Source organism: Gambusia affinis, linkage group LG21, assembly GCF_019740435.1.
Source record: "Gambusia affinis linkage group LG21, SWU_Gaff_1.0, whole genome shotgun sequence".
Classification (NCBI taxonomy): Eukaryota; Metazoa; Chordata; class Actinopteri; order Cyprinodontiformes; family Poeciliidae; genus Gambusia; species Gambusia affinis.
In genome coordinates, this window is record NC_057888.1 from 13,853,417 (window position 1) to 13,874,632 (window position 21,216).

At 36.8% G+C, this 21,216-nt stretch overlaps 1 protein-coding gene across 5 annotated transcripts in view; it reads right to left on the bottom strand.

Annotated features, from left to right (window-relative positions):
* cntnap2a (contactin associated protein 2a) overlaps nt 1–21,216 on the bottom strand; it is a 283,391-nt gene that overhangs the window by 133,429 nt on the left and 128,746 nt on the right. For 3 of the 5 annotated variants that reach the window (XM_044103977.1, XM_044103979.1, XM_044103976.1), the window contains exons 5-10: nt 19,075–19,127; nt 18,737–18,887; nt 17,108–17,292; nt 12,171–12,314; nt 10,853–11,117; nt 4,029–4,178 (exon numbers count right to left, since the gene is read on the bottom strand). In XM_044103977.1, the coding sequence (XP_043959912.1) occupies nt 4,029–4,178; nt 10,853–11,117; nt 12,171–12,314; nt 17,108–17,292; nt 18,737–18,887; nt 19,075–19,127 (948 nt within the window). The remainder of the gene's footprint in view (nt 1–4,028; nt 4,179–10,852; nt 11,118–12,170; nt 12,315–17,107; nt 17,293–18,736; nt 18,888–19,074; nt 19,128–21,216) is intronic. The other 2 variants (XM_044103978.1, XM_044103980.1) reach the window with 1 other exon arrangement.

The following is a 21,216-nucleotide window of genomic DNA, read 5'->3' on the forward strand; positions in this document are numbered from 1 at the left end:
TTGAAGCAGATGGCTACATGGATGAGTGAACCTACATAAATTACTGAGAGCAATTATCTCAGGTCTTGTCATGTATAGAAAAGAACATAGTCTCTTCATGACAAAAAGGGGTCTCTGCTAATTGTGGCACAGTGAATGCAATGTCTCCCTTCCAGGAAGTGCTGATGAAAGACCGTTTGAGAGCTTTAGGACAGCTTAATTTGCCTGGCCTGTTTGACTCATCAAGTTGAGTGATCGGAAAGAATAATTGAGGGCAAGCTAAAGGCTAAACTATCTTTTGTACACTCAATATATTATTCTGTTTCCTCTGTTCTAGGATGGAAATTGTCCTCGGATGGGTTGGAGCGTTTTGAATAAATGCTCCAGATTTTCTGTCTGAGGTCTAAGTACATGTTCAACTGTGAGCTGTGGACTTTCATGGCTTTTGGTCAAACACCCACTCATTCTGTTCAGACAAGTTAAAAGGCAAAAAAAAAAAAAAAATTGTGCACATTAGCCTACACAGACAGTGCTTTGAATTACTTATGCTATTATTTGTGAAGTTGCTGTAAGTGAATTGGGAGAGTCTGAGAGTACTGATCAGTACAAAAACTATACTGTACAAGTACATAATAATTATTTATATATTTTTTACATTATGCATTCTGGAACAGTACCAACATGCATGTCTTTCTTTTAGTTCTTCAGTTTTGCTTAGTTTTAGGTTTTTGTTTTTTTGGTGGGGGTACACGCTAATTTTGATTAATTAATTATAAGGGAATAATCCCAAATGGTAATTCTTACATTTTGATATACCTGAAATGTAGGACTGAATTACATCCTCATGCACTGACATTTTACAGAGTTTTGCTATTGACCTATTTTTGTGATTCAGGTGTGTTCACCTAAAGGCTGCATGACGCTGGCCCTTGAATACTGGAGTTTGACACCTTTACCTTAGAAAAATGTTAAGACAATTAAGTGCAAGTGCAGAACAATGGCAGTATTAGAGTTTGTTTATCACCCACTTTGATCCATGTGGCACTGCTTAAGTTTACACACACCAATCACTGTATGTTACTGGCTCAAATGGAGACAAACTGTAAATTGATAACTTCACTTGCAAACAGAAATACAGAAACATTATTCATTGTTTGCATAAGCAAATGTTAAAAAGTTGAATCATGTCCCATCTGCATTTTAAAATATTAACTTAATTTATAGTGCATGATCTTCATCTGCTGTACTAAATTTACAGATGTTTCTTGTGTATCTTTCATGAGTAATTCTATGCATGTGGTCCTCTAGTTCAGTAAACGAGATGCAGTGCTTAATATTATCTGAGATTCTTAGGTGGGACAAATGCACTGACATGGTGATAACACCACAGACATCAGTCAAGAAAATGCCACATCTATTAAAGTGGACAAAAGGACATAGGGTATCACTGTAGTAGTTCCGATTTTAGTTTGATTTGCAATCAAATTGTGTGGCACTGTTAAAGTCCATGTTAAATTTAGATTTAAAACATCAACATAATAAACAAAAAGTGCTGCTTGATTTGCACAAATCTTCCACAAATTCCCTTCCACGTCTGAAAATTGGTGTCCTAACAATTGCTTTGTAGTAATAGTCAACAGTTTTGTATCCCCTGCAGCGTTCAAACTTGTGTTTACCACCGGGCTCCAAGCTCTTCAGCATTTATTATGTCATGTAAAATTAACAAGTAATGCCCCAGTCCCAGCTGCTGCTATTTCTGCCTTCATATTACCTCTGCCAGTGGGGAAAAGCCCCAAAAACAAATATTTATTTTTCCTCTGAATTGTAGTGATGCATTACATGTATGAATTAATGGATGTTTTTTTGAAATATATTACGTATTGGTTTCATAAAGCACTGTCACACTCTTGTTGTTTTCATCGTATCCAAGTTAAGATATACACATCAGTTTTGTAATGTATGCATAAATCAGGCAAATAATGATAATTTTGCTTTTTCTCTCTTCTTCATTTGGTCTAACTTGTTAACTTGTGTTTCCCACAGAAATGTTTTATTCTTCAGGTCGCTACTTGTGCATAGATTCTCTTCTTTGCTATTTCTACATTTGTCTTTGCAGTGCCAGTCTTCTTTTATCCATCTTTCTGGTATGCACTCTTCAAGGAGTTAACACATTACAGGGATCTTCTCCTCTCAGCCTCTATTGATTCACAGCTCTGCTTACTAAAATCAATCAATCACCAATTCAATCAAAATAGAAACTGAAGATAAGAAGAAAATGGGAGCGGAAAGAAAAGAGAAGGCAGACATGGAGTAAAAAGAGAAACTAGATTGAAGTGTGATAATGAAGAACTTTTAAGAGTTTAAATGAAAGCCACTGAATCAACCCCTGATTAAGAAAAATGAAAAGAAAAGGAAGTGAAAAGCTAAAACTAGAGCTACATTCAGACAAAGAAAGGTGCACATTAAAAAAAAGATCTAAAAAAAAAAAGCCTGTCAATATTGATTTGATGCATTCAACAAACCTCAGCTAAAAAATTAATCAGACAACAATGTAAAAGAACCTTGATGTGTGTGCGTGTGTGTGTGTGCGTGCGTGTAAAGTGCCCTGATGCGTATTGACTAGTCTGAGGAAAAGGTTTTTCTTGATTGAGGAGATGGAATTGTGCCAGGGAGAAGAGACTAAGGCATGATGGGGCAATCAGAGCCACACTTTCTCTCTCAGTTACTGTAATTTTATACAGAGCCTCCTTGCACACAGATCATTTGGCAGACAGATAACGGTGTCTGGCGTCATTAACCTGGCATGCTTCTAATTCATACAGATTAAAGATGCTGCCCATTCCAGCTCAGGGTTGATGTGTGGAGAGTTTGTAGTTTCTGAGCTGTTTTCACTGGAGAAGGCGTCCAATAGTAGAAAAATGTCAACAAAGCTGAAAATGTATAGACTAAATTTAAGTACCGTAGTTAGTGGCAGACCTGCCTTAGACTGTGGGGCTCTTACGACATAAGAAATAGAGTGCCTTTCAAAATTATTCACCTCCCCACACACACATGTAGTCACACTCAAACCACAAACTTCCATTTTGTGGGCTTGATGTGAATAATCAACACAAATATATTACATGAAAATAAATTTGAAGGAACATTTGTGAACAAAAAACACCTTAAAGGCAAAGGAACACATCAGATGGGAAAGTTTTAGATACATTTAAAGCAAGAGTGGACCATAAAGCAAGATTCCTAGCTTTCGATATCTCACAGAGCAATGTTCAAGCCTGATTAACCTGAAAAAAAAAATCAAAACCTGGTTACCCACTTAAATTGACAGACTGGGCAAGCAGTGCATCAGTCATGGAAGCAGCAAAGAGCTTCATGGAAACGTTGGAGAAGCTGGAAAGATCCAAAGCTCAGATGAACAGTGTGTTGATAAAACATTTTTTATTTCCTCCAAAAACGTAGCCTTTATTTTATTGAGGAAGACCAAGAAGAAATTAATTCTTAATGAAGTCATAGAGGTCCCAATTTCAGTTTGCGACACCAAATTGTAGAATATGCTGCCAGATCAAACCAAAAATACACCTTTTCAAATGCAATGTGTTGGTTATCACACAAAATAACAAAATATGCAATGTGATTAAATGTGAGCAAAACTAAACAGGAATGAATACTTTTGCAAGGAACTGGATGTAGTGAAAACACACTAGAAAAATTAGCAGTACACAAAGATTTACATAAATGTTTATTTTTGCTAATTTTGACCAAATTTAATCTTCAATTTACAATTAAAAATACTTGCTTAAAATAAAACATGCTTGGAAACTGCTTTTTGATGGCTCAAAACCTAAAAAAAAAAAAAAAAAAAATAAAAAAAAAATAAAAAATAAAAAAGCAAATAAAAGTGTGATTTCAGTCCTTACTTTTCCAATGTCTTATGCTTGGGTGTATTCCTGTCAGCTGCTGTGGGGTAATGTGGCAGTGAATGTGGCCTGGAAGAAAACGGTGCACTGTGCATGTCAACCGTGCTGTGATGGTGTTTGGGTCACCCTTACCTCCGAGGTGATAGGTTCCTCCTGTGGTGATGCTGAGAGGTGAGGTGGAACGCACGGCGGACACTTCTTCACCATCCACTGTCAGCATTGCAAAGTTCTCTTTGGCGACCAGGCGTATGGCATGCCACTGGCCATCATTGAGGCTTGAGCCTGGTGAGTTCGAGAGGAAGTGCCAAATATGTCTTTAAAAAACACAAAAGTTCTATCTTTTTCTTGTGGAGATGGGTTGGTAAATATTTCAGAAAGAAAGTAATGTAATTTCAAATAACTAGTTACTGCAAAAGATGTACCAGGATTGCCGTCACACTAAAATGTGATGGGTCGTTATAGATTTAGCACATGGATAGTATAAGTAAGAATTTTTTTTTCTTTTGGTCATGTTTGTGTCTTTCTCAACATCTACTTTGTACAACATTCATTTTTCTCTACATTACAGGCATTTTTGTTTGTCTGGTCATCTTGAATCTAACAGCACTTCACTTACACCACAGATACAGATGCACACGTTTTCCCCTCAGGTCCTCTTCCTCCTTTCAATCCCACATCTTTCTACAGGCACCTTCCAGTCTCGGGGCCTCTTTCTCTTTAATGTGTGTCATTCTCTGTGTACATCAGAGGTGTGCGCATGTGCGTGTTGGATGAAAACAAGGTATGTGTTCTCCTTTTTCTCCTTTCCCTTGTAGCTGTCCATTAAATATGAGTGATGTTTTAGCAAGGGGTATTACTAGTGGAGCTGAAAGAGAAACCCACTCACCCTCCTCACCCTCTCATCTATATATCACCTTTAGTAACACTAAGTCCAATCCATTCTTCCATCCTCGCCTGCATTTTTGCACCTTTGTCTTTGTTTCTTCTGCATTTAACTTTTTCCTTCCTTTATTCTCTCCCTCCCCCAAATATCTTTATACCCATCTCCTCTGTCCCTTGAGTATGGTACAACTTTAGTCTTTCAATTATATTCAGCTGCGTGCTCATCTGATTGTAATATATCAATATTGAGGACACTGCAGCAAAAGTTCAAGGTACGGTCATCTGCAAATCACCCTCAGTAGAGAGGTCTGCCTGCTAATCAATACACATGGCTTGACATGCTGCCTATGTCAATAAATTTGAACCATATGTGTGAGAGCATCTGCTAGCTTTTGGTAGCTCTTTTACTTTGTGCTTGGCAGGGTCTGCGCGAGTCGTCAGCGCTTCCAAGACACACATTTCCCTTGTTTATTTCTTCCCAGAATGCACTTGACGACCCTCGCTTTCATATCAGCAGGGAGTCCACACTAATCAACCCTCCTCAGCAAGGAGTCCAAGTGTGTCAGTATATGTGTAGATATGTATGTGGTCAGACGGTATCCAAAGAAATTACGAAAAAAATGCCCGCCTGCTGTGAGTGTGATCACAGTGGGCATGCTCAGGCCACTGCAGGTTGGATATTCAAAAACAGGTGAATACATACAACAATGTTTCTCACTGCTCTGAAAAGACAGTCATAATGATATTTTTTGGGTGATTTCTGAAGGTTATGATTCCAAAAATAATTGCAGACAATAAAATAGCTCTGCTTTGTGCAACTGATAACACACACATGAATAGGTTCCAATAGACAGCAACTTGATAACATTCTGTCTGCCTATGTATTGGTTTTGATTCCATCTCCTGCTAGCATTGAGTTCCATCACGTCTCCTTTTATAACGGCTTTAATGCAATGGAAAATAGGCACCATAAAACCCACTTTCCTCTGATCGGTTCACCTGCATTAGCTTTAAATAAGGATCTTATCAGTTGTATCCGTGGTACAATACTTTCCGACTTAATGCAGTGAACTCACAAAAGCCAATAGGAACTTCACATTTCCCATTTTGAAATGTGTGTTACACCTGTCACTCAAGGATGGGATTGTAGAGGTGTTTATGTTTTACACTCTCTCTTTTGGATATTCTGAAAAGTCTTGAACTCCACTTGCAGTATCGATTTAACCAGCATTCTTAAAACATGCTACCACAGGGCTTCATTTTCAGAATCACCATAGTTACCTTAAATCAAATACCACTTTGGATGCTACAGCTAAAAGTAGTAATCCCGGAAAAGTGAAAAAAAATGGCATAAACCCTGATAAACAAAACATTTTGAGAAAGTATTGCTTGTTGTTTGTGATGGGACAGCAGGAGTCACTCCTTCACAGTATGACTGAAAATGTGATCTGCCAACCGCTGTGCAGACAGGTGAAATTGATCCATTGCATCTCTTTTTACCTAAGGGTTTGTGCTCCTGTCAGTTTCAATGCCTCCATGTGAGACGTTGTGGTTTTAAGATGTGCTTTAAGCTTATTTTAGGGTTGTGCTGGCTCTTGCAGCCCTGAGTGCAACAAACTGCAGATATTAACATTTCTACCTGATGTTAGTCTTGTTCTGCTGATCAGAATAGGACTAAAGATACACAACTGCAGATTTTCATTTAGAACCAAAAAAAAAAAGTTGATTATTTTAATCTACTTTGAAAGAAACATTCCAAAAAGGTTTAGTCAGATGTAAATAGGACCAGAAAGCAATGACACGAACCATGTCACATTATGTCATTGTGCCACAGAATGAAATGTGACGACACCAAGGGCCAGTGGCAATTTCAATACTAGGATATGTTTACAGAAAACAGACAATTTGTTTTCTAACCTAAGAAGATCTAGTAATGAGGAATAATCTGCTGGTGGTATTTTTGCTCCCTCTGACTACAACATGTGCTGAATAAGAGGATGGAGACACTGAACAAAGTTTACAGATGGACAGACAGACTGGGAATGATATCAGGGATGAGCTTAGACCTCTGAAACACATGTTGGTGGAACAGAGGGTGAAGCTGAGGAATACTAAGAATGGACTGAAAGCCCAGAGAGAGAGGGAGAGTGGTTGTGCAGGAGATGGAAAATATAGAATATAAAATATGTGTCTCACCCTCAGTATAAGTCCAGAATGTATGATAACATCAAATATTTTTTAAAAATGTAATTATCAGTGGATAAATTTATTGCCTAATCCATCAATTAAATGATTACTGGTTACATCAATAAAACATTGCTCAAATCTGGGCTTTGTTCACATAGCATCTCTTTAATGCTGTGTGATATATAAAATGAAAAACTATCCAACATAAAAATATGCATCTTTGTGTCATTTTAAATGTTTACATCCCAATTTCACAGAAACTCTAAAGCTTACTTTCTCCAAATGCCCATCAGAGACCAATGATCCAACCAATCAATACAGAAAGTTCACTTGTCACAGAGTTTGCACAAATATTGGAGGGTGTCTACCAAACCACAGGTCTGTATTACTGAAAGCACTGTAGCCTTACATAGGATTTGGACATGGCTAACATTTACATTCCTGCTACGTGCTGTTCACTGGACCGGCATGGAATAACTACTGGACATGACTGCTGCTTCCCACAACAACAAAAAAAAGAAGAAGAAAAAAAAGATGGCTGTCAATATATCAATCAATCAATCAATCAATCAATCAATCAATCAGTGACGTGCGGTCAGGGGAGGCAGGTGAGGCAGTGCCTCACCAGCCATCATGGAAAGAAAGAAAATATATAATCATAAAGTAATTTAAATTGTTATATTCATCCGGTGGTTTGTACTAAAAAATATTTATTTTTCATGTAGCTTTACCAATTTCGATTTTTATTTGTTCAAAATCGCTGAATTTTCTTATTTTCCCATTCAAATGCTTGGAAGCGATGCCGGTGAGGCAGCAGCGAGCTCTGCCTCACCTTGGATTGCGCAACCCCTGGCTCTGCGCTGGCTGCTAAGCGGAGAGAGCATGTTGCTGTACGCGAATGGTTTAAACAAATTTAATATGTGAACTTATTTCCAATAATTTAGCTTATGTATATAATGTACAGTGCTTTTTGTCACCAACTGTGTTTGTGTAACGTGTTTCGTGTAATGAGCGATTATAAACGGCAGAGAACAGTTTCGAGGTGAGGCAGGCAGTTCTCTTGCCTCATGGCAGGGGGCGCTCAAGATCCCAGACGTTCGTCTTGTTCACTCCTCAACTGCCGAGTAAGTGACAGCGAGCTAGGCTAAACGATTCGGGAAGCAAGTCAAGTGCAGCGATAGATTATAATAGAGATGGTGATTTTTTTCCTCTCGCTTATCCCGACTTTCGACATGGATGACTACATTACAACACTAAAAAAGTTTTCTCAAGTGGACTTTCAATCGAAGCAGGAGATAATATGTGTGTTTTCTGAGCTACAGTTTGTATGAGTAAGGATGCAGAAGTGAAACATAACCTGTAAACTGCTGTCAATCTATGCATCAAATCTGATTCTGATGACGTCAGTGCCTCACCAGCTATGAACCTCACCGCACGTCACTGCAATCAATCAATACAGCACTTTACAACATCCAAAACATGACCAAGTTATGTACATGCAAAATAAAACAAAGCAAAACCCATATACACAATAAAAAAACTGAATAAAAGTAAACACAATTAATTAAAAAAATATAAGTAACTCTACCTGCTGAAATGTCTCTTATATGCAATGCGATGTGATTTTCTGTTCTACAAACTGAGGTTTTTGCAGGAGAAAGAAAAACTAAAGAATTATTTAACAATCTCTAAGTTTGTATCCAAGTACAAGTGTCCAAATGGGAATTTGCAAACGTTTTCTATTTCACTTTATTGGTTTTCCACAACATTATTAAGCTGAGCTACACAGCAAACTATTATGTGCACACAGCAAACTATTATGTACTATACAAATGGGTATCTCAAAGTTACCGAGATACCCATTTGTACGCCAAATAACACTAGATCAGGGGTGGGCACTCCTGGTCCTCGAGGGCTGGTGTCCTGCAACTCTTAGATGTCTCCCTGATCCAATACACTGATTCACCAATAGCTGAATCACCTCCTAAATGCAGTCAAGTTCTTCAGAGTCTTGCTAATGACCTCATTATTTAACTCAGGTGTGTTGAAGTAGAGATACATCTAAAAGTTGCAGGAAACTGGCCTCCGAGGCCTGGAGTTGCCCACCCCTGCATTAGATTATCTAACAAGTTGGATTATATGCACACTGCTAAAACCAGTCCCTTGTACAAACCTTTGTATAGAGACTCTGGGTTCTCGGCTATTGAGAAATGACTGCTTCCTGGAGGCGTGGACTGAGTTGAGGTTTAAAATTTTACCCAATTGCTAACATTTGCCCGTGACATCTATAATTTGCCATTTCGACACTATGAAGTGAAGAGAGAAGTGCCGAAGTATACATTGTGGTAACACATAGAAAAGCAAGATACCACAAATGATATATGTAACAAGCACATCTAACATAAATAATAAAAAAAAAGAAAATAGGTGGTAGATTTACTGACCAAGAAACTTAACACTTCTAAACCTTTTCAGATCACAATGGCATCATCACATTATCTCTTAAAGCAATTTCTTCAACTTGAATAAAATTGCATTTACCATAATATTTTTACTAATACAGGGTGACTTTAATTGGTTAAAAAACATGCATGGCAGCATTTGTATAAAGCTGGTTTACCTTTTTGACTACTTTAATAAAACACTTTAATCACAACTTTTATTTCAATGAAGAGCAGTCAGTACTGTTTCATTTTAGACTTAAAAAAAACAAAAACAAAAAAAACACACAATCCACAGAGAAAATGCTGTCTTAAGACTATTGTCAGATGGAATAGAATTATTGGGGTGTCCTAATGAGCAAACAGGTTCCTTACTGGCATGCTTTTTTTATTCTGTTCTTTGTTTTATGAGAACATATCAAGCGAGTTTACTTGCAAGTGAGAAAGACTGTTGTAAGTCATCTGAGCTCCCACTGTGTCATTGAAGTCAGAAGCCTGGAGGGTTTGTTTTAAACAGAGACTAGTGACATAGTCAAAAGAAGAAGCGTGTGTTTTGCATCTCGTGTTCATGAATTCTAGTAATAGTGATGTAATCGCAGGCTCAAGCTCAATTAGCCTAAAGGCTAATTTGTAATAATCCCAACCCCTGGGCAAAATGGTCTATTACACCAGCAGTGGACAGAATAAATAAGAGTGTGTCTCAGGAAAGCAAAAGATAGAAAAAAGAAGAGAATGAAAGGGGAATACAAGACTTCAAAAGGAAAGAGTAGCAGGGCTTGGAGAAGAGTAAACAAAATAAATGAGGCTGAAAGAAACAAAAAAAAAAACAACATATTTCTCCTTTTTCAGTGTTTGTAAAATTACAGCTGTAAACTTTACTATTTAAATATGGCAGCAGAATGGATAAACCATTTATTTTACCATGAAAATAATTTATTATGTTAAACAATGTCAAATGCGATTGCAGGAGCAAAAAATTATTTGGAAAACTATTGTCAGTTCTTCTGCAAACATAGCTCGACAACCTAAGTCAACGCTTTCATAAACACTCCAAAATGTTGCTTTGATTGTGCTAAAAACAAAGTGTGTTGGCTCTCAAATCAATCCTTAACAAAACAATAATAATAATTACAAAATGTCACTGAATGGTAATAAACATTCAATAAGCGAATGGTTATTATTTCAAGCTTTATCCTGGTAAAATTATTCAATTTGTCAAGAATATAAATTACATCGACATGCATCATGATGTACCAATGATTATTGGTTAATTGGATGTTTTTTTTTTTTTCCCAACTGCATTGAAGAGTAATTTCGGAGTAATTTATTTTAATTAATAGGGTTTTAGATTCTGTGATTATACTGATGAGTAAATATTATCAACACTTTAGTGTTACAAAGTGGGACTGCTGCATAGAGACAAAAATAAACACTTAAGTAACCCACCTGATAGTAAGTCCACCCGGTAATTTTTGGCTTCTGTCGTAACGTTGATGTGAACTATAATTTTGCCATCTTCAAGGGAGATTTCTAGAGTGCCATCATCGAGATTACTGAAGAGTAGAAGGCCATCAGGGTTCCACGTACGGAACTGGAAGCCCACAGACACTGTGTTGTGGTTGGCTCGACCAGGTAGCTGTAGGAAACTTGTTGCGTTGAAAAAGACTGGGAAGGTGTGTGTCTCCACGCAGGTGAAAGACAGATTACGCTGCTAGGACAGATTGAAAAATAAAGAAAAGAAACAAGAGGCAACATAAAAGCAACACATTATGATTTGCTTTTAATACATTCTCTCTGCCTCTGACATCCCTAACAGTTGCTAAATTGAACGACTGTGCACACTTCACTAAATCCTCTGCCTTTGGCTCCTACTGTCTTTCATATCAGATTGAAGCAGGATTATGTGTGAATTATGTTTCCTGGGAGCCCCATACCCCCAAAATAAATAAATAAATAAATAAATAAATAAATAAATAAAATAGACAACACTTTTCTGGAATTTGGGCACTAATTTCACATGAGCCTTTCCAACCTCATGCTCAAAATCAAATCTTTGGCAAACATACAATACTGTGTTACTTTACATGATTACATTTCTATGTTTGGTTTTCTAAAAGTTGATTGGAAAGAAATGACTGGGTGAAGCAGGGATAGCTGGAGGTGTGGTTGTGGTTAAGTTCATTAATTTATTCAACCAGGTCATAGAAGAAGTTATATTGGATGTGTAAAAATGCAAAAAAACAGGGAGAAAGACACAATATGGATTTAAGATTGTCACTGTAGAGAGCTTAGGCATAGAGATGGTTTCTGTTGTCTAAAATCTTACACCAACGTACAAAAGAGAAATTAGGACAAATTACTCAAAAAAATTAACTATTCAAGGCAAAATAGTACTTGATTGTAAATCATATGAAAAATAGCCTGTATAGCAATGTACAGTTGGATTGTAAAGCTCCACAGATAAATACATAGATGATTTCTTTTTAGCAGCTATATGACTGTAGGTTTATCAAAAAATGTTACACAATCAGTGTTGCGAAATATTTCCTTTGTACTGATACACTTAGAGCAGAAAAAGAAAAAGCCAGTTGTGCCTCAATATTTACAAGTCTTTTAAGTTAAGTACTTAAGAAAGTCTGGTTCAGTTGGTTTGAAGTTTCATGCATGTTAGGTATTGGCTTTAAGTATGACTGCAATTTCAATTGTCCATATTTTCAATGTTTATTGCATCTACATGTGCACATGCAAACAAGAATTCACTCACAAAGCTGGAAGTGTCTAGTTTCTTTCGGCGTGCCAGGTCTGTAATGTTGTCTCCGTTGTAGTTGATGCTCTCCATGCAGCCTTTGAAGTTTTTTCTCCCCCCTCCCACAGGCTTCCCACTGTATGGCATCCCCCCAAAACTTAACTAGAATGAGACAAGGGGCAGAGAAGAAAGTGGAAAAACACACCGTAAAAGATTTCATATTAATTTAGGTATTTCGGTTTTTAAATGAAGCCAGTCAGTATTTTCTTCAGACAAATGGGCATAATGCTACAGTATAAGATAATTTGATGACAGCATAATTCTGTTTCAAAGTTCAACAACACAATAGAATAAAAATGACAATAAGAATAAAGAACATGAATAACTTCACGGATTAAAGGACATGGGGTTATGGATTGTCAAGGCTGCAAAATTGATATTCTGATGATTCTTTATTGTATTATATTTCTTTTTGTCAGAAGACCTGGTCTAATTACCGTATATGAACAAAACAACCACGAGGGGGTGGACTTTATCAGACAGCCCATGTCATTGAATTGATCTTTTTTTCTGAAAAGCATTTTATGTGCTGAGGACCAGACTAAAAGCAGAGTGACTACTTAGACGTCTATAATGATGATGTGGGTCAGCAATCACAGACTGAGAGAGTGTAGGCAGCGAGGAAATCTTTTGATGACCTCTAGAAATGCCTGCAAATTTTACACAGAGAAACTCTAACAAGAATCTTACTCTTGGTGAAGTACTGCCAATACTGTTTGAGTAATGTTAGTTGCCCTTTGTCCTTTTTATTTTTTATTATTTACCTATTCATCTTATGTATTATAAGACATACTGCTTTCATTCAGGATTAAAAGGGTCCTATTGTCTCCAGGACCAGGAATGTGCCACATTTTTAAATCTTTGTGTAAAGGAACCCATAGAGCTCTTACTAGTTTGTTAAAGGGATGATCTTTTTTGTCCTCCTAGACATCCTACATGAATGCTACCAAAATAGGTACTATGTTTGTTTTGGGAAATCAATAATCCCGAAGTTTCTGAGTCGTTGACCTCCAGGTTCAGATTTTCCACATTAATATTTTTATCAGCAGCATTAATCAATGCAAGAGAAGGCTTTCTGTTTAAAGCCTTGTGAACAACTTAGCATGCTATCCAAGGTTATAACTTCAGTCTGACGCAGCACTCTGTGAAACATGATATCTTAGTGAATGCAGTCAGAAGGAATCAGCAACATGGACATCCTTCCCTCTCCTCAACACTAGATACAATACCAGTGTCTCTCTAATGTATCTTTCATAAAAGCACATGTTTTTTACACATTTGTGAAAACTGCCATAATTTTGTGACAGTATAACATAAAAATGATCATCTGTGAAAAATAAAACAAAAACAACAAGTTCCTCCACCTCCTCCCAGTGCTCTGATTGGTTATTTTTGACCGGGAGCGGTGAATTTCTTTAGACAGCAGCGAGACAAATGTCACTGTCGGACTACAAGAAAGGGATGGGGCTGTCCCAAAACCACACAAAGGAGACGCCATATCATGACTGTTTGGAAGGGTTAAGGTGTCTTCCAGTTTACAAACTGCACACACAAAGTAATATCATATCCACTTTTAATGAATTTAGTTGTAGCTGAGGAGTTACAACACTAATTTGAGCAAAATTTACATTTTATTGACTTAATCCGAACCCTTTTCACACACTACAGAAAATATCTTGTTTGATGTGACCATGCTTGCAGTGTGGGAAATAACACACGGGTTAGTGGGGAACAAATGTGATGTGTAGCACTCAAAGGTTAAGATACAGACAGTTACAAACAAGCTTGGAGTCCAAAGTGCTGAAGGACACACAGCGTTGATGAAAATGTAAAGTGTGTTTCACATTTTTGTACAGTTGTACATGTGTTCCGTTTTTCCTCTTTCAGACATAGTTTGGTGCCTTAAAGGATGCTAAGATAATAGAGGAGGGTATGTGACTGTCAGTCAATGTGTCTGTCAGTGTGTGTGCTTGTTGTTGTTTGTGCTGTGGCTATGCTCCAGCAAGCTCTATAATTACTGCCAAGGGTGGACTTTGATGCACCCGGATATTTAGTCTACAAGTTGGAAGCCTAAGAGAACCAGAAAAATCCACAGGCATGCACACAAGACGGTGTGAACTACAAAAGTACACTTTGACTAAAAGCTGGTCACAATTTTGCAGTCTGTGATGAGAATTATTGTGGATACAATCAGGATACTCCACAGACCCATCACTCTAAAAACACACACGTGTTCTCTAAAACCTCCTGGTGCAGTACACCCGGTTGCATAGATTTCCCTGAAGATCCTTTAATTCAACAGCTTCAGTTCTAATTGGACTGTGCTTTGTTCTGCTCCATTTCTCAGCATCCTACTTAACACTGGATTAGATTAGCAATATCAGCAATATTCACGAAAAGGGCACGCAGCAACACACAAACCAAACACAGAACTAACAGACAAACATACAAACACAATTATTGGGCTACATACAGCCTCACTGTACTCATGACGCCCACCTCCATATGCATTCTACTATCAATTTCCTGTTTTCAGTAGTATTAGTTGAATGCACCACATCTGTTACTGGGTAGCTGTAATTATGTGCGTTTCATGGATTAGCATCAGAGCACACGCAGAAGCCAATGTTTAATTTCCTGTCCAGCATCAGTGTACTTTACTGAGCACCAGTGGTAAGAAGTTAAAAGTCCTGTTGCAAATCAGTCAAGTGACAGCACAGTAATGTTGAAAAGAATGTAATGCAACATCATGAAAACAGAATAAAACAAAATATACAAATATATTGTGTTACAGCTTAGTTATTGTTGGTAAACTTTGTCTGCACTTAAACGTATTGGGAAGGTGTGGATTTTATCTGAAAGTTGTTAATAACAATTGTGTCATTTTAAACTGAGAACTGATAAAGCTGCATGCATGTAAATCACCGTTTCCAGTTAAGAAACCTGAAAAACACTATCGGCACCAAAGTTGCAATTACACAGTCCCTTCAATGTTTTACCTTTCGCCACATTACAAAAGTAAACCTGAATGTATTTTATTGGAGTCTTATTTCATAAACAAAAAATTGCAGTGAGTGGTGTTCAAGCTCAATGTAATGCAGAACCACGTTTAGCTGCTATTACAGCCTCCAGTGGTTTTGGATACGTCTCTACCAACTTTCTACAACCAGAGAGAGAATTTTTCTCTCTCTTTTTTTTTTTTTTACCTGAAGCTCAGTCAGATTAGGTGAAGAGCCAGGTGTGAAAATCAATTTTTAAGTATAGTCATAGATTATAAGTTTCATTTATGTCTTGACTTTGACTGAGTCGTTCTAAAACATGAACATGCTTTGATCTAGACATTACCATTTTGACTCCGACTGGATGCTTAGAATTTTAGTCCTGCTAGAAACTGAACCTTTTTCTACATCTTAAGTGATTCCTATCCTTTAACAAGTTTTCGTCCAGGATTACTCTTGGATCTTCACATGAACTCTTACTATCTCCACTATCTGAGCTGAAGCAAAGCATCTTCACAGCATGCTGCATTTCCCACTCTTCACGGCGGGAAGAATTTTCCCAGTGATGTAAAGTGTAAAACTCCAGCCACACTTATTGTTATGCATGTAAACAGAAAGCCCAATTTAGATTTCATTTGACAAAAGCACCTTTTACCACATATTTGGTGTGTAGCTAACAAACTGCAAACTCACACTTTGCACTTTCAACAATGACTTTATTTTTGCCACTCTTTGCAACTCACCAGATTTGGAGATCTCTGTAGCATCTCCTCTTAACGACGGGGCTTCTTGAATGCCTTGTCAGATTATGTGAATAGTAATGTTTTGATAGATTTGCATACCCTTTCCATTTTCAGATGATGTATTGAGCAGTACTGCGTGAGGTGTTGAAAGCTTGAATTATTGATTAATACCCTAAACCTGCTTTGAACTTCTCTACAACAATTTTGAGAATGAGATGGAATCGAGTTTGTGGTTTCAACATGACAAAACAAGATATGATTCTTACTTTCGCAAGAGACTGTATGCGTTGCTCAGCAATATGACAAATACTACTGAAGAAATGAGGATCCAGTTTAAGCATACTGCTCATGTTCATTCTTTGTAACATGAATACAAAATAGTCTTTTTTTATGGGAGGGCTCATGGTGTCAGATGTGAGGGAGAAACTCATAAAACCACATATATTCATTCATTTTCTATACCCACTTTATTATGTTCAGGGTCTAGGGAGGAGGAAGCAGGGGGAGGGGGATAAGAGAGCCTATCACTGCTGTCACAAGGGGCACAGGCCACCAATTCATCACAGAGGGAGAACAAGGATAAACTCACACTCACAATCCATGTGGAATCACCAGTTAACCTAACATGGATTGAGACTAAGGAAGAAGTTGGGAAAAGTCAGAAAAAAAAAAACAAGTACCCTACCAAGAAGGGTACAATGCAACACAAAAGAAGCCTGCAGAGCTTAGTTTAAATCAGAGATCTTATTCCTGTGTAGCAACGATGATGATTCCAACTGGCAACAGTGGAATATTGTCAGCTACTGCATAAATGTTGCATAATGCTTCTTATTGTATGTAAAGCTGAGACAGATATATCTGATGTTTTACTTTTGTCAGCGCCTGCAATTTTTTTTCTTATGCTTCAACCCAAACATGACCATGTCAAAGAACTTTTGTTGAAAAATTTGACCATACCAAAGGGTGGTTACTCTTAAAACATCCCAAGGTGCTAGATTGTTGTAGAGTTTAAGATTTCCCTCACTTATTGAGTTTTCTAGATGCTTTCATGCCACATCAAGAGATTGCATACATGTCTAAATTTAAACAGAGTTCATTAATTGTTGGTGCCATATTCTACATTTGTGCTCTGTGTTGGATATAAAGTGCTCACCTCATAGTCTAAATCGAGATGATCAAATTCCCCATTAGTCCTGAAGTGCTGAGTGTGTCCATCTAAGGTGAAGTTGACATTGCGACGGTAGCGTTCAATCACCACTGAGTGCCAGTGATTGTCATCCAGGAGGCTGCCAGTCGTCACAGAAGTGTGACCCAGGATAGAGCCGTACTGGTTACTGCCTGTAAAGCACATCCAACGTGAGTTACAAAATGTCATCATTAACTATCCCAGTAGAAAAGAACTGAATTATTTTTTTAAATGGATGCACAACACTAAGGTGGGTCACGTAGACAACAACAATCTTTTGTGTAGATTGTTGGCCTGACTTGATTAATTTTGCTTGAAGACAAATTGCCCCAGAAGTTATTAAGATAAACAAAAATATTGTTATTATGAGATCATTTTCATCTAATAAAAAAAGTAATGGCATAGAAATACAAATACAACCTATCAAAAAACAAAAATCTTTTAATTTCTAGTGAACCTTTAACACTGGAACTGGAAGACAATTTAAATATACAAGAGGAATAAACAAAAAACTTGAAATAACAAATTAAATGGATACTGAAATCTGTTTACACAAAATTGCTTTTCAAAATGGGGCTAATTGAGACCAGTGCACCAAACTAATGTCATCCAGTTATTGGTAGAAAGAGAGAGTGACAAGTAAAACAACCTTGTAAATAAAAATCAATGAGCTCGTTTTAACTTTTTATGTGATTAGCTGATTTAATGCTTATTGCATCAGGCTTAGTGGCTTACTGAGTTAGAAAGAGAAACAATTTACTATTCTGATTAGTATCAACTACATCTTTCAAATACAGAGATATAATAAGCTATTTAAAAGGAAGCTGTACTACGTTGGACATAATTAGATGTGCAATTTTGCTATTTCTTTTTTGTGTGAGACAATCAGATTTTTGACGGACAACAGAAGGCTAAGTGGAGTATGAAGATATAGCTATGTTTTACTCTGTCTGTTTCAACCACTGTCTTTCATTAAATATATTTCATTTCAGAAATCTCAGAGTTATGATAAGTATCTACATTCTCTACAATATATGCACAGAGCCTGTTGCTCTCGTAGCACGACACATACTAACCACATTAGCCACTAAATTAAGACGCTGACACCAGTTTAAAATGTAGACTGTCATTCTATTTTTTTTTTATTTTTTTTTTTCAATTCAAACAAAAAGATTAGAAATCAGTCATAATATCAGGTGCATATGTAAACAAAATTTAACTCCTCAGTCTAGAACTGGTGAAAAAGACTAAACAGTTCACATTCGTGTATTAGATGTTTCAGTGTAAATTTACCTCATCATGGTGGAGAATTTATCAAAAGAAGCAAGAAATATTTTCAAATTTTTGCTAACAAAATTTTAACTTGATTTGGAGTATTTTTTCCATCTGTTAAAAACTCCAAATTAATTTAGTGATACGCAAGGTAAGTAATGGCCTTATAAATATATTCACTTCGAACATAAAGGAATTCAACTGCCACCCGACAGTAAAAATTTTAAGCAGCTTAATATTTTCAAAAATACTCTTCTGGAGAGTCAGCAAGAAGGTAACCTCTGTGTTTCATTTCCCTGCACATGAGACATGTTTATTACTCACCCAGGTTAATCTGCAGTAGTAATTTGGCTTTGCGGAGCTCCAGAGTGATGTAGTCACCCTGCTGCCCCTCCCCATGGAGAATTACACCTTCACTCTCTGATGTTTTAAACCTCAAGGCGATCACATCTTTTATAATCTTCATTTTCTTCACCTGCAAAAATTTTAAAACACCAAATCCATATAATGTTGTTCATACAAAAACTTAAAATATTTCAAATTTGGACATAGAACACCATGAAGACATTTATTTATTTTTTTTTACTTAACTTGAAAAAACACAGTATTTTTTGCAACAGTAAGTTCTGAAGAATGAAATAATGAATTTGTAGATTGTGTACCTTGAAACGATATGAGATTACTCCCTGCCCATCAAAGTTGATAACATCTGCCCCTAAAAGAGACCAAGAACAAATACATGACAAATGTTAAGAACTGCAGATTTTAATTACAAAATGCTCATGATGACCACCCCAGTCACACGCAAGTCGACCAAATAACAGCATGCTTTCAATCCACAAATACATAAAAGGCTGTTAAAATGTAATGTCTCAACACCCAACTAATGACTAGTTTTGAAAACTGAGTGAGGGTAATAAAAAAAATAACAATAAAACAAAACCTACAACTAACGCCCTTTCATTCTCCTCTAAATAAAAGTGTATAGGAAAAGTTGTGATTATCATAAAAAAAAGTGTGAAAGCCTATTCTACAGTTTGTATCTAATTTGTTCTGTTCAGGCTTCTGTAGGAACATGACATGACATTGCAATAAGGGAGACGAAGAGCAGAAGATCTGAGACCATTGTTCCATGTACCTAGTTTTTCTGAACGTAACTCATACTAGAAATACATAGATGTAAAAATTACAATTACTATAATGCCCAAATAAGCTGAATATTCCCTGCTTGTACTTATTGTCAGACGGATACAATATGTTTCCATAAGAGAAAGTTGTTACCACTGTCAATCACCCTTGTGTATTTGAGAACTGGTAAAAGGCAGAGGAGTTTAATCTTTTTAGAGATTATCTGTTTCATACCACACTGTCACGACAGACTGATTAACAATTACGGTAGGTAACTTTATTTGATATATGTAAAAGTTACTTAGTGCAGTTTTTAGGTCATTGATCTTTATGTTTGTTTACTCTCTCACAAACCTTTGAGGCTTTCATAGAATAAGTTTTTATGATGTTCAAATTATACACAGGTGGTGTTTCTTTGCTAACACAGCTAATTTGGATGATTGCAGTGGGATTAATTTAAGATAAAAAGGGGCTAAATAAAAATGCATGCCATACTTTATTGTATTTATTAACCGAATAAGGAAGTCATGCATTATTTATCCATCATTTCATATTTTTGCTGTGACTCTACTGTTACAAAATGTGAAAAAGGCATATGAAAACTTTTGGAATGCACTGGCACTCCTTTGAAATATCCCTAATCACTGCATTTATTCCAATCATGTTTTAACAATTTTTTTTCTGACTTTGATTTATTAAACACATAAGCTATGCTGTGTCCTGTTTCAACAATGATTTAATAGATTTTTTCTATGCATTTTACGTTAATCGTAATGGAAATGAGCATGTAAATTCCACAGCACGGTAGATCACGTCTCCTTTACAAGCCTTAGCTTTGGCATAAATGTACAGACACACACACATGCCTACGCACGCATGCACGCACACTCACTTTTATTGCAAAGTCTTAGATGAGTCATAATATGGCATTGCATTTAATTATCACACACTCTGAAAACCCAGGATTATCATCTACAGCCAACATATTTGGTGATTATGCTTGGAACATAACATCTATATTTATCTGCCTCCTTCGCCTCCCACTGCTTCTCCTTTGTGCTCTTCTTCTTTATTCTTTTTCTCTTTTTTTTGGTCATGGACCCACATTGTACCTCTCCTCTTACCTTTCGTTTGGGAAGCAGGAACAAATTTTACGAGGGACAGATTCTAAGAAGCTGAGGAGTCAGGGAGAGAAGGATGGGTAGAAGAACAGACAAATGTATGTGTTCTCGTTTTGTGACTGAATGCTGAAGGAAGGAGTGACAGAGTAATCATGAGAAAGCACTGCAGGCTTCAAAACACAGCTGACAGACATTTCTGAAATATGATGCATCTGACCGGGGGGTGTGCATGTGCAAGCAGTTGCGAGTATCTCTCTGTTATCACTTATATCCGAGTTGAAAGATTGTGTTTACCTGATTGTGTATTTATTATTTGTAATCTAACAGATGTCAACTCATGGTGGGCAACATTCTTATCTGTCAGAAACAAACTCCAAGCTCAACAGATGTTTTTTAATTTGTATATTACATCGTTCTGTGTTCTGTGAAACATTTACCCTTTCTGTTGTTGAAGATGTAGTTTTCATTTTGGAGAGCAGTATCATAATTGTGTTGTGTGTTGTCCTTTCGCAGTACAGAGTAAGTAAAGGAAAAACACGCCGTAATCCCATAATC